Consider the following 12,662-nt stretch of genomic DNA (forward strand, 5'->3'; position numbering starts at 1 on the left):
ATACATGTTTTTTACTCTTTCCTCCCTTGGAGCAAAAATAACTGCCATTGTGCAAGGTACCTTATTTTAAGAGCATGAAACTTTTCCATAGGTGTTCTTTTCTTTGTGACACTTCTTTCAAAGAAAAGCTTAGGCAATTTTGGGAGATGGGGAATGGTAACATGTAAAAGCAAAATATAGAGAGAGACAGCAAAATATATGGACAGTATTACATGTGTACAGGTGCTTAACTGTAGTTCCGTAACCTGTGTTAGCTCATAACTTTATAAACTGTGATATTTTTATTCTTGCGAGACCCTCCAAGATGTAGGGGGTGGTCTGAAATAATCCTCATTTTTCAGACTCAGCTCAAAAGTTTCCCAGCAATGTAGAGAAACCTGCATTTTTCTGCTCAGACAAAGGGGGAAGCAAAATGGATTGCAGGGAAGAGGTGGGTTAAATGAAAGATGTTTGGGGAACTAGACGGACCTAAGAGAGCATGGCAAGAGTTGTAGGGAAGGGCGTAGGGTAGGAATGGGAGTAAATGCCTCTAAATCTACTTTGTCAAACCACCCAGTCTTATGAGCTTGGGACTTGGGATCACCCTTCTTATTCTTCCTCAGTGAAGTGATGCTTTTAAGGAAGTGGAAATAACTGGTTCTTTACACATAAATACTCATGAACAAAAACAAATACTTCTGTAAACCTGTGAATTAATGCTATGACTTTTTTTTAAAGGATCATTTCTTAAGAAAGGCATTTTAATGCAATTATAAGCTATCAAGAAATGGGAATTAATTTTGCGTTTTTTGTGCAGACCTGATTACATAGATCCATTGAGAAACAGACAGAGCAAGTCACTTAGAATGCACCAGTCAACAGCAGAAACAGAAACATACTCCAGCTACTCTCTCTGCACTTGTATTTCGGCATGTCACAGAACAAAAGTGCTATTAATGCAGGCTGACTGCTGCTGTTGTTGAATTGAGTAGTGAGTTCCTCACAAAATCCAGTTTAATTTGCAGGCTGTGGATCAGAATCACATTGTGTCTGACATTCTGGAACCTGGGAAGGCAGGAGCTTGCTGCAAAGGATTCTGATCTGTCTTAAAATGAGTTGTATGAAGTTGCTTTGCAGACTGAGTAGATTTAGAGTAACAGCAAGTGAATAAAATGCTGAGGCCAACAGATCTTTGTCTCTGTGTTCCAACATGTTCATGCAACCTTATCTCATAGATAGGTAGATTTACCACGTATTTATCTTCATCCGGTACCAGTCCTAATGAAATAGCATCCACTAAGACTGTTGTTTCATGAATTATGATAATTATAGAAAGACACTATTGGAATCTGTTAGAATCTTAGTCTTTAAAAAGTAGCAGCTTACTGGAAAAAATTTGTCTTAAACTCAAACACAGTTCAGTTGCTTGTGCTGAAACTAGGCTTACTCTGGCAGATGTAGGGGAGCAATATTATTTAGTTTGCCTGTGTTTAAAAGCAAAATAGCTTCCTCATCATATCATGGTTTTTTGTTTGGTTTCTTTTTTGTCATCTTGATAAAATGAACATCACCAAACGTGAGAGTGTGATGTTATAGTTGGTTTTATTCCTGGGTATAAAAACGTGTTTTATTTGAGGGGCGTATAACAGTGGTACCAAGAAGGAAAGCTTAATCACAAACGGAAGTATGTAAGATCTGTGCCCCAAGAGGCTCAGCTCTCTGGAAATCAGGTCTGACGTGCGGGAGTCTTTAGCTTGTGCTGGTGAAATCTCTTGGCAAATACAATGTCCTTGACTATAAAAGGCTTCTTAAGGAGTTTTTTGTCTTACACATTTTATTTTGATTGGGCTTTGAGGGACCTCAACAAGCAGCATTAGATGCTGAGCTGCATGCTGAAATTCCCTTGCCTGATTTTCTCCATTTTACATGGTCCTTGCACCTTTTACAGGTCCTTCTTATTTGATATAGAGTAAGTCACTTCTTTCTTCAGCTGCAGGTTTATTATAGGGTCAAAGGAATTATTATAGCCTCTTGCCCTGTCTTATGATTGTGAGGTACTGCAAATACATTCCTTTGGCATGACAGACATAGTACAGCATCGTAAAATCAAACTGAGTAAGAGCTTCCTTACATGTTTAAAAATAAAAGATAAATATCAGTTTCTTAAGGCAGATGAACCTTAATTGCTGAATGTCTATAGAAAGTTTTGAGATGGTCAGAGGCAAGGTCCTGTGCAAGTGCAGTATTTTATTAAAATATTTAATAAGCAGATTCTCTGACCCAGTAGAGGGAACAAAGATGCTTGTCTGCTCTTAATTTTCCCTACCCATAATTATTTCTACAGAACATAAATTACATATTGTACAGCTTTATTCTGTTTTCACAGGATAATTATACTAGAAATTCCAGCCTTCTTTCTGTGGAGGGACCTCTTTCTCAGAAACCACACCTTGTAGTGGTCTGTTTTTCATTTGAGAAGGGTTGGATTCCCATTTAAGTCAACAAGTTTTTATGGATTGACTCCTTTCAAAAGATGGATACAGGTAAAATTGGAAGCCCTTATTTACAAATTATAATTCAGTCTGTAAGATGTATTGGAAGCTGATGGTATAGGAGTGGAAGCTTTTTTGCGTGTGAAATCTGTTGGAGATTACGCCTAATTTCATGCCTGCTATTGTAACCAAGAGAGGAGCCTGTAATTCCTGTTGCATAGTCATCTGAGTGTCTCCAGTGGTATCCCCATGCTGAGGGGGAACTTGGACTTGGTTGCAAATGAGGCAAGGCAGGATGCAAAACTGACAGTACCATTTTTTCTGTGTATGAGATTGGAGGCTTTTGTGGCTATATTTACATAAGCATTTAAGGAGTTCAATAAACTGAAAGCCAGGGTCGTAAAGTAAGGTTCACAACCCACTTGTAACATACCAGGAGGGACAAGTTTTTTATTCTTCAGCATTAACAACTGATGGACCCAGTATACTTTCCATTTCCAAAGAGCAAACTACTGTTTCAGAAAAGTTCCAACTTAGAAATAATCTAATAGTCAGGCTTTACTATTTTTAACATCCACAAGTAGTAAAATTATATTCCCATGTGAGTAATTTTAGTAAAGGGGTAGCAACAAGGAAACTGGATTCTTACTTCTGCTGGAAAAGTTTGTTTGTTTTTTTTATGTAGCTGTGGTGTACTCAAGGCTTTTTTTGTTATCGTTGCATATGCAAAATCCAGACCTGCAGAACTGTTCCATGTGGTGAACAGTCTGCTGAACCCAGACTGTTTTGCCTGAGTAGCAGATTTCCATATACCTCATTATGAGTTTGGGTTTTTTTGATTTATGTAGGCTCTGTTCCTTCAAAGGGATGTACGACTGTAGACTTTTATACCTACCAAAGTGGTGTCTTATCAAGTACTGAGGAAAATACAAGGGCAGATCCTATTGGAGAATCAGAGCCTTATTTTGCAGAGAAGAACTTTCTTTCCAGCCAGTGTAATCTTTCATGGAAACGGCATGTAAACAGGAGACCACAATCTAACTTAGGTTTTGAAGCTTTTTGCTGTACCCAACAAGGTTCTGGATGTTTAGTGAATGATGTAAGCCACAGTGTGTAATGCAAATTCATACCCCTTTTGATTGGTAAAAGGCTATAAGATATATTTAGGTCAGCACTGCTAAAAGAAAGTAGCATGGACTTTAGCTGGTTATTGCCTTATGCAACCTGATCTAAATAAAAAGTGCTAGATCTTTCCACACCAAGGAAGCCATTATCTTCGGCAGTAGCAGACATGCTTCAGTCTTCTGTCCTATGATAAAGGCAATTGATTAAGGTTCCTAAATCGATTTTTGAAGTTATCTTATTTCTGTGGGTTCCTACCATTCAGATTTCCAGTCTGTGCATGGATAGAGTTAATATTTGTTTGTATTATTTCCTTCTGGGGATGAACCAAATCATAGAATCAGGGAATACGATCATAAAAAAATGTAGACTGCAGAGAACCTCTGGAGGTTATCTGGCCAAGCCCTTCCTCGGAGCAGGGCCAGCTTAGATCAGCATGCTTGTGGCAGTTTTTCAGCTGAGCTGTGAGCACCTCCGAGGATGGAGAATCCCCAGCCCCCATGGGTCTGTCTTCCAGTATTTGATTACTCTTATTGTGAAAATGTTTTTTCCTCATAGCTAACCAAAACTCCCTTTGTTGCAATATGTCTGCATTGCCTTTCATCCTGTCCCTGTGCACTTTGGAGAAGACTCTGGCTCCATCTTCTCTATATTTTTCCATTAGATAATCGAAGACATCACTGTGCCTTCAACAACAATAAGCTTTAAATTCCCCTCTTCAATATCCCCCCTCCCCAGTGTTCTCTTAAGACTGAACAAACCCATTTTTTTCAACATCCCCCTTTACATGGTGTACCTAATAATCTTTCTGGCCCAGTGCCCCCTTGATCTAGTAGGTTAACATCTGTGTTGTACCGGGAGGCCCGAAACTGGAGTAGATGGCATGAGTGACATTTGCATCTGGCCATCTGTTATTCCTCAGTCCAAATTATTTTGCTAATTCATAGCTGGTTTGACTGAAGGTGGCTTTTTGAATAATTCAAGACTCAGTCCTCTCCTCCCACAATAACAAGATATCTTAACTGCAGTGCTCCACATCTTATTGACGAGGGCTAAGAAGCAGAACTATTTACAACGTAAAAGCTATTTCCTGGGAGAATGCTTTGCATTAGCGATACTCTTGATTAAAGTAGTTTAATTACAGAGGGTCATGGTATAACCTGGTTTTATAGATGGTATCACTCAATACTTTTTATATCGCCCCAGAATAAAATACATTCCTCATCATAGCGCTCTTGATTTTAAGCATAGAGAAAGAGGACAGTGTAGAAATCACTTTCAAATCCTAGGGACTGTACGTGTAATGTACTGTTAAATTAACTTCTGTTTCTAGTGCGCTTGGAGGATCATCTGCCCTTCACATCCCAGCCTTTCCTGGTGGAGGTTGTCTTATCGACTATGTACCCCAAGTATGCCAGCTGCTAACAAACAAGGTAAGTTAGTGAAGAACTCAGTTTTCCTTTCCCTTATGTGCTGTGCTGTATTGCAATAACACACTGTAGCATTTCCATAGGCATAGTTTTTCTTCTGCCAGGTAGTCCGAGCTGGTCATACTGAAGGTGAATTACACAAGGAACACCTTCCTGATTAAGAGCTGAGCACCTACTCAAGGCATTGAATACAATGACTTAAGATAAAATGTTTTTATATTGTTAGCATTTGTTACCTTACAAATGTTAGCATTTTGTAAAATGCTAACAATTTAGGATAAAATGTTATTGTGTCATACAAGACTGCAATGTAGCATATTATTTGGCTACTAAATACAGATATATAGTTTGCATATTATTTTTCCAGTTGGAAGACATCTAAGTTTTCATACCATAGTCGTCATTGTAGGTTTTGAGTACTTTCAGTGATTTTCTTCTCAGATGTTTCATCCAAATGAACTGAATCAGCAGTCCACTTGGATGTTTATACAATAATAGCTACTTAAGGTTGCTGAAAAGGTTGTGTTCCAGTTAGCTTACTTTTTAAACAAAAAAAAGAGTGAGTATAGTAGTTTGAAAGCTTCTCCATTATTGGAAGTGTAATTTTCAAAAGAAAGCTTAGGGGCCAACATTTGGAGTCTGCCTATTACAGACCTCCTATTTGTATATTATTTTTACCTTCATTTGTCCAAATGAGGAAAATAATTTTCTCTTTTAAAAAAAGTTCTTTAAAATGTGTTTCCATAATTATATAGGAACCTATCTTTAGAGTTGTTTTTGTTGTGGTTTTCTGTTAAAATTACTTTCTGTTTTTAAAATCTGCAAGTACACAGGACTTTTTTTATCCTTTCTTAAACTAAGTCCCTTAAGCAAACTTATCATATGTTTTCCTTTTTCCAAAATAACATTTCAGATCCCACACAAAGCCTTCAAAATAATCATAGTTTTTTGTAAAATAAAATAAGTCTCTATTTATAAATAGAATTTAAGGGGTGCAAGATAGCTCTCAGCAATGATCATATCAAGGCTGTTTCAAAAAATTTAGGAAAGCATTTGTTAGTCAAGGAATTCTAATATTACTGTAGCCAAGAAAAATATTCTTCCTGTTCTTTTTGTGTTCAATGGGGAAAAAAGGTTTTTAAAATGTTAGTTTTAACTCTGGAAGGCGAAGGGATTTACATAGGGAATCACATATGGAACCATACTGTACATACTTGAAGTTACCAGTTGTAAACCAGATGCTCTTGCAGCCTGACAACACATGCATTGTTTCTGTTATGGGTCAAACCCTGTTCACACACTGTTCTGCTAAGTAATCCCTTTCAAGTCAATAAGAAAACTTACATGGTGAGAGGAGAATTTTGCCTTAAGTCTTCCAAGTTTAGCATTGTTGGATTTTTTCTGTGCCAGGATGGAAGTCTTTCAAAACCCAGAATGCCTCAGAAATTGATGCTCACAGTTGAGTAGGTGGCTCCCTGAGTCAGCACAAAACCACTGAGAGAGCTTAGTGTTAGGAAGATTTTGTTGGAGGTGCTGTCTTCAGAAAACACCCAAGATCAGTTGTGAAATTTTTTTATTTTTTTTTTTATAACCAGAATGATATTTTGTCACTTAACCAACTGTCAGTTCAGGTAATTATGATTTGCCTCTCATGGCTTCCTGCTCAAACTTCAGCAAGGCAAAATCGCGCATTTCTTTGCTTCACTCTTTATCTTCCGTAGTTAAACAGCACTTCAATATATTGTGAAATACTAAGATTCTTTTAGAAGTGAGTGAAGAGATTTCCTTACAAGATTTTCTGTGTGTGAGATCCACTGTTTGTTTTAAAGGTGTTTTAGGGTTCTTTAGGGAAATCATGCAAGCTAAATGTAGGATTCAGAACTACTACCATGTCAAACATAAATCTTCCTTAACACAGAATATATGACAAATTGGGAGCATTGGCTTTTTTCTTTCTATAGCTTTGGCTTTGTTTCTTTCTTTTTTAAGGTACAATATGTTATTCAGGGATACCATAAGAGAAGAGAGTATATTGCAGCTTTCCTGAGTCACTTTGGAACGTAAGTTTTCTTTTGATGCATTATTTTCTGTAGCATGGGGGAAAGTGTTGTTTCCTGCACATGGTCTGTGGTTGTGTGACTGCTGTCCGCTGGATGAGATGGAATCTGGTCACTTTTCACAGAAGAATGTGTATAGATTGTCTCTCTGTAGCAGTACTAGAATGAAATTCAGCATTACTTCACTTCTGTGCCAGTTGTCGATCTGATTTTGCTTGGAAATAGCTGATTATGAAAAAGGACAGTAGGGATTTTCTCCTCATGCAAAAGAAATGTGCTCATTTCTGAATAAATGGCTGGAGGAGTCTTAAAGTAATAGGCAGTGACTGAGGTGGGAACACAGGGAAGAGGGTATGGTTCCAAGTCTTGCAGGAGCAGAAACCACTGCTCAGCGTAAAGGCAGGTCTGGGAGACCAGCTGCTCCCACCGCCAAACGGTATCTTGTCTCTCTTGGGAGAAAGGGCTGTCGGGTTGTGTTGAGTTCCTGGAGTTCAAAGGTCTGTGGCCTGGCTTGATGACACATTAGCTTCACAAATCAACTAAACAATACTGACAGGGCTGCCTTGGCACTGTGAAGGGCGGGCACTTTCATTTCCCACCTAAATCCTGATGAGCAAGAGTCCAGGAGCTGATGCGACAGCAATTGCCTGACCAGTAGTGCTTTACCTCGTTGTGAGGAGAGGGTTTCTGCTTCTGAATAGTGGTGCCAAATGACATGGATATTCAGGAGCCCTTCAAATCTCCGGTCTCTCAAGTGAGGGTAGGAAGACAGGTGGCTTCTAGCATGCACACAAATTTTATACAACTGTAGATGGATAACAATGACTTGAACTGGACATCTGAGTAGATAGTCAATGGAAGTTCAATCCTTATGAAAATAAGATTTTTCTTTTTGTCTTCTGAGAAGGCTACAGTATAGAAATGGCCCGGGTGTGCCTGTAATTTTAATTCACTTGCGAAGTGGTTCATGAGTCCTGACACTGCTTGAGACTTTTAGAGAATACCTACTTCTGATGGCTGAAATTTTTAATCTGTCTACTGAACAAGTCTTCTATATTTAATTTTTTGTATGCTCTCATGTTTTGCATTTTTATATATGTTCTTTTGAATTTTCAAATTTAAATTCTTCTCAGCCTGTGCATTTTCAATTTTACCCTGTCGCTTACTCCAGAGTTAACAAATTATCTTAATCTCAGTAACATACAGGGAATTTGTGTGTGTACAGTTATTATCAATTTAGTACTGCAGGTCTCCTTTCTTTCTAAATTGTATTTGTATAAACTGAATATGGCCTTTCTTTGGGTAAGAAACTCCAATACCACAGAATAAATAAGATGATTATTAAGATTAAAAGTTTAATCTAATCTTCATTTAGCTAGAAAATTGTAGCTAATAATAAATAAAAGCAAATACTGGAAGTTTCTGAACAAACAAACAAAAAAACTATTCCCTGTATACAGAATTTATATATTTATTGTTCAGCATTAGAATGAATGGTAAGTAAAAATTGTATTAATTTATTTGTATTTTTTGTTGGTAGTGGTGTGGTGGAATATGATGCAGAAGGCTTCACAAAGCTTACTCTGTTGCTGATGTGGAAAGATTTTTGCTTCCTTGTTCACAGTGAGTAACACTTTGCCTCAGGCATAAATGTCTATTCTCTTGAAGATACAAGTTCAAAAGGGAAAAAATACAATTACAGGAAACAATTTAAAAGTTTTAGCTATTTTTATCCAGTGCTTAATGTATTTTTGATGTGACCATGACACTTTTGTAAACACAAAATCCTGATTGTATTTGAAAAAAGGGATATAGTGTATTGCCTGCTTTACAGGACACCAAAAGCATTGTGGGAAGGTTTTCTGGTAATTTGACTCAAGATTTCTTAAGTTCACAGTTGTAACTCGTCCTTTCAAAAGTGTCAATAGCAAGGACCAATACTATACACAACCTGGGAATACCTAAAATCTTCTGTAATTGTCAGGAATTAATGCATTGATAGTGATAGTAAAGACACTTTAGTGCAGGGAAAATATATTAAATAAGAAATAACACTATACTGTCGTTAGGAGCCAAAAGTTATTCCTAGACTGAAACTGTGTAGGCAAAACTGTCTAACAGTTTGCTACAGTATGTAGCTAGATTTGCTGTCATTTGAAATTTTTAGATCAAGATTGTATTACTTTCAAAAAGACATTCAGGGATTACTTAATCTAGAAATGAGTAAGCATGGCTTTGTTATTGCCTTATACACTTTACCTTAAGTAGCAATTATTATCTTTCCCTAGATAAGGTGAAATTCACAGATATCAAATATATTTTGGTCTGGGGAAATTCAGTCATGTTACCATTTATTTTTGATTGTTACACTTCTCAACTTTGTTTAAAGTAATTACAGTGCAATCTGGGCAGCTGCAACATTGGTGTTTGTTAACACTCTAGCACTGGAAAATTTCAGATTATGTTGGTGTTGATTGTGGGCTAGCTTTTCATGTGGAAAACTAATGCTGTCTTAATGACATCATACAAATTTTTCCCAGAGTTTTTAAAGCAAGAAGTGGGAATTGCCATTTTTCAGAGAAGTCCTTCACCCTGTGTTGTACTGGAGATCATAAAAACCAGTCTCACTGATCCCTTTCTTTTTATCACCTAAGATTTCCAGACAGTGATGACCATAAGAGGTCTAGAAAACTCAAACCTGAAATTAAAAAACTTCCATCATATTAGTATGATTTATGGTGTGGAAAAAAAAAAAGAAATAAAAGTGATATTTTTTGAAAAATTGTCCTCATTATGTCTTTACTTACTCTTCAACTGCAATCAAGAATTGGTCACTGGGTCTTCATAGAAATGATGCTTTTTTATGTACAACCTTCTTGAAGTTTTTCTATCTTTCTCCCCAGTATGTTTGGCTTAATTTCATCAGTGTTAAAATTCCTGTAGATTTTATTTTTGCTGTGGGATAATGTAACTTATTAGATGTTGAATCAGTTAGATTTCAAGGGAATCAAAATTCAAATTTCTGTTAAATAACAGAGTAGGTTTTAACTGTGTAATATTCAAGAGTGCTCAATTTAACTGGCATGACAGCTACAATTATAACTGAATAGTTTATCACTATGTATTAACCCTGTGGCCTTAGAAATCATACAGTGGCTTAGCTGTGTAAGCCATTGCATTACCCGCCTGTCGAACAATCCACTGCAAAATCTTTTACGTTCTGTACACTGAAGGATATTGTAATGAAAGGACCGAAACCTGCACTTCATTTCCTGAGTGAAGTAATGTAGGCTTTCATCTCTTAACCACTGACATAACTATGTATATTACAGTTGAATATTTAGCAAGCATCTAATAAGACGTCTGGAAGAGATAGCTGTAAGTTGAAAACTGTTCTACGTCAGATACATATTTACTATAGTATGTAGAGAAAGTATTCAGAGAATAAATAGGTCAGCATACAGCAGGCACCGTGACAAATCAAATGAAAGGAACCATAGTAAATTTTACTGGCATCTTAATTTTGGTTAAAATTTTGGGTTTAATTGAGATTGTGAGTTATATAAACTCTAATGTGAGTTGTATTTCCTTTAAAAGATGCATTCAGAGATTTCAAAAATAACTTTGGCGCCTTTTTTTGCAACTATTTGCATTCAAAGTTACAAACTTGTTTGGAAACTAGGAAGCAAAACACATTAGAAGTAAAGTGAAATTGCTTGGAATAGTTTTATTGAGTAAACTGAGTTAAAGATGAGAGAAATGAGAATGTAGTTCTGGATTGCCAAAGCCCAATAACCTCAGAACAATTTCACTTGCTAAAAAAAACTATTTGTGATGTAGTTACAGAATGAAGAGCAAATCTACCTACTCTACCTTAAAACATAGAAGAGCTACCTAATTGCAAACTTAATCATTAGGTTAATGTAGTTGCTGAAGTAGTTATATCAGATGTAAAAGCAGCCAAAGGAACTCTTGCTTTAGTGGTTTAGTGTTAGGAATTAATCGAGTGCTTTCAAATACATGACAGAAGAAATAAACATTAAGAAGTTCATGCATCCATATGGAAGAGGAAATCGTTAATCAGGCTTAGTGCTTTTGATATTGATACTCTTTATGAGTAAGTCTCAGGATGAAGCTTTGTAAGTAAACTTTGATATACTGCTGATTTCCTTCTCTTCTTGTTTATAAATCAGCTATGATTAGTTTTTGGAGATATTTCTTCATATTCTTGTTAGTGCATACATTCTGCATATTTATACCGTATATAAATGTAAACACAGGTTATATTATCTGTGCATAATTAAGAATTAAGTAGCCTTTATTGGTATGGACACAAGAATATGACTCCAAAGCAACCTGTATATAGGCCTTTCAAAGCTAAAAATTAATCCTACAAGATTTTTAGGTTATCAGAACAAAGTAGATTGGCAGAAGTTGGACTGGGTGCAATAGCAAATGAAACACTGCTTGTGATAGTGGTTATTTGTTCAAGACATCTTGAAAAGGACAGATACTAAACTAAAAAGTTTCTGTTTCATTGAACAGTATTTTGAGGGATGGAGAATGTTGGAAGGTGACCGCATTTGTATGCTAAGTTTGTATGGGATCTCAGACTTAGGTGAAGTTGGCAGGAACACTTGCTGCCACAGACTTTGGTTAACTTGGTAGTGGATTTCAGGTTCTGTGTTGGGTAATACCAGTGACCCAGGAGGTCCAAAGTGCTGGTCATGTAAAAGCTGAAGTTTAATTAATGAGCTTTCTTGCTATGGGAGTGCCAACTGAAGCAGCTTTTTGTCCACCCTCTCACTTGTGTCTGCAGTTATGTGGGTACCTCTGTCAGAGAACAGATCAGAAGTAGGCAGCATCTCAGCAAGAAGGAGATTTTTACACAGGGGAGAGAGGAAAGTAAGGGGCCTAGAGCATTAATTGGGTTATAGGAGGATATAAGTATATCAGGCTTTGGGTGGACACCCACTTCTGGATTCAGGGTTTTTTTGGTGGAAGTCACCAGCGCCAGTTTCTGATGCATTCCTGTTTGGCTATTGCTTTCTGCGCGTTTGTCAGCAGAGCAGTTTGTGACGATGCAGTCAACTTATGTGGACTGAATTGATGGCTTGAGCTCAACAATTAGGGTTCACTCACATAAACCTCTTTTGGATCTGGATTAGCACATCTGTCTACACCCTCAAAAAGCAGCTTGGAAAATAAGGACACAAACAAATTTTGGTAGCCATGTTTATCAGATGAGGCTTGGGAGGAGGGGAGAAAAGAAATAAGACATTTTGAGAAAGGGCATTAGTAGCTGGGAAGACAAGTTTACACTACTGTGCAAAGAAAGTGCAGTTTATTCCAGTAGTGTTCAGAGAAAGAGGAATGTATGCCACTCACTGTAAATAAACAAAATTGCATTGAAGAAGCAGTTCCTTCTATTGGTTCCCTTTTCAAGCAGAAATAACTCATTGAGCTTCAGATATTGCTTTAATCATTCAGTAGAGTAGCAATAACCCTTGTATTTAGGTAAATGTTAATTTTTCAGGCACCTGGTGTAGTTTAAGATGTTACCTGCCCTTTAAAGAGCATCG

The 12,662-nt window shown here is 37.0% G+C and overlaps 1 protein-coding gene across 4 annotated transcripts in view; it reads left to right on the forward strand.

Moving 5' to 3' along the window:
• BABAM2 (BRISC and BRCA1 A complex member 2) overlaps positions 1-12,662 on the forward strand; it is a 176,344-nt gene that overhangs the window by 127,812 nt on the left and 35,870 nt on the right. For all 4 annotated transcript variants that reach the window (XM_064446039.1, XM_064446042.1, XM_064446041.1 and 1 more), the window contains exons 8-10: positions 4,927-5,026; positions 7,013-7,083; positions 8,621-8,703. In XM_064446039.1, the coding sequence (XP_064302109.1) occupies positions 4,927-5,026; positions 7,013-7,083; positions 8,621-8,703 (254 nt within the window). The remainder of the gene's footprint in view (positions 1-4,926; positions 5,027-7,012; positions 7,084-8,620; positions 8,704-12,662) is intronic.

Source organism: Phalacrocorax carbo, chromosome 3, assembly GCF_963921805.1.
Source record: "Phalacrocorax carbo chromosome 3, bPhaCar2.1, whole genome shotgun sequence".
In the NCBI taxonomy this organism is placed as follows: domain Eukaryota; kingdom Metazoa; phylum Chordata; class Aves; order Suliformes; family Phalacrocoracidae; genus Phalacrocorax; species Phalacrocorax carbo.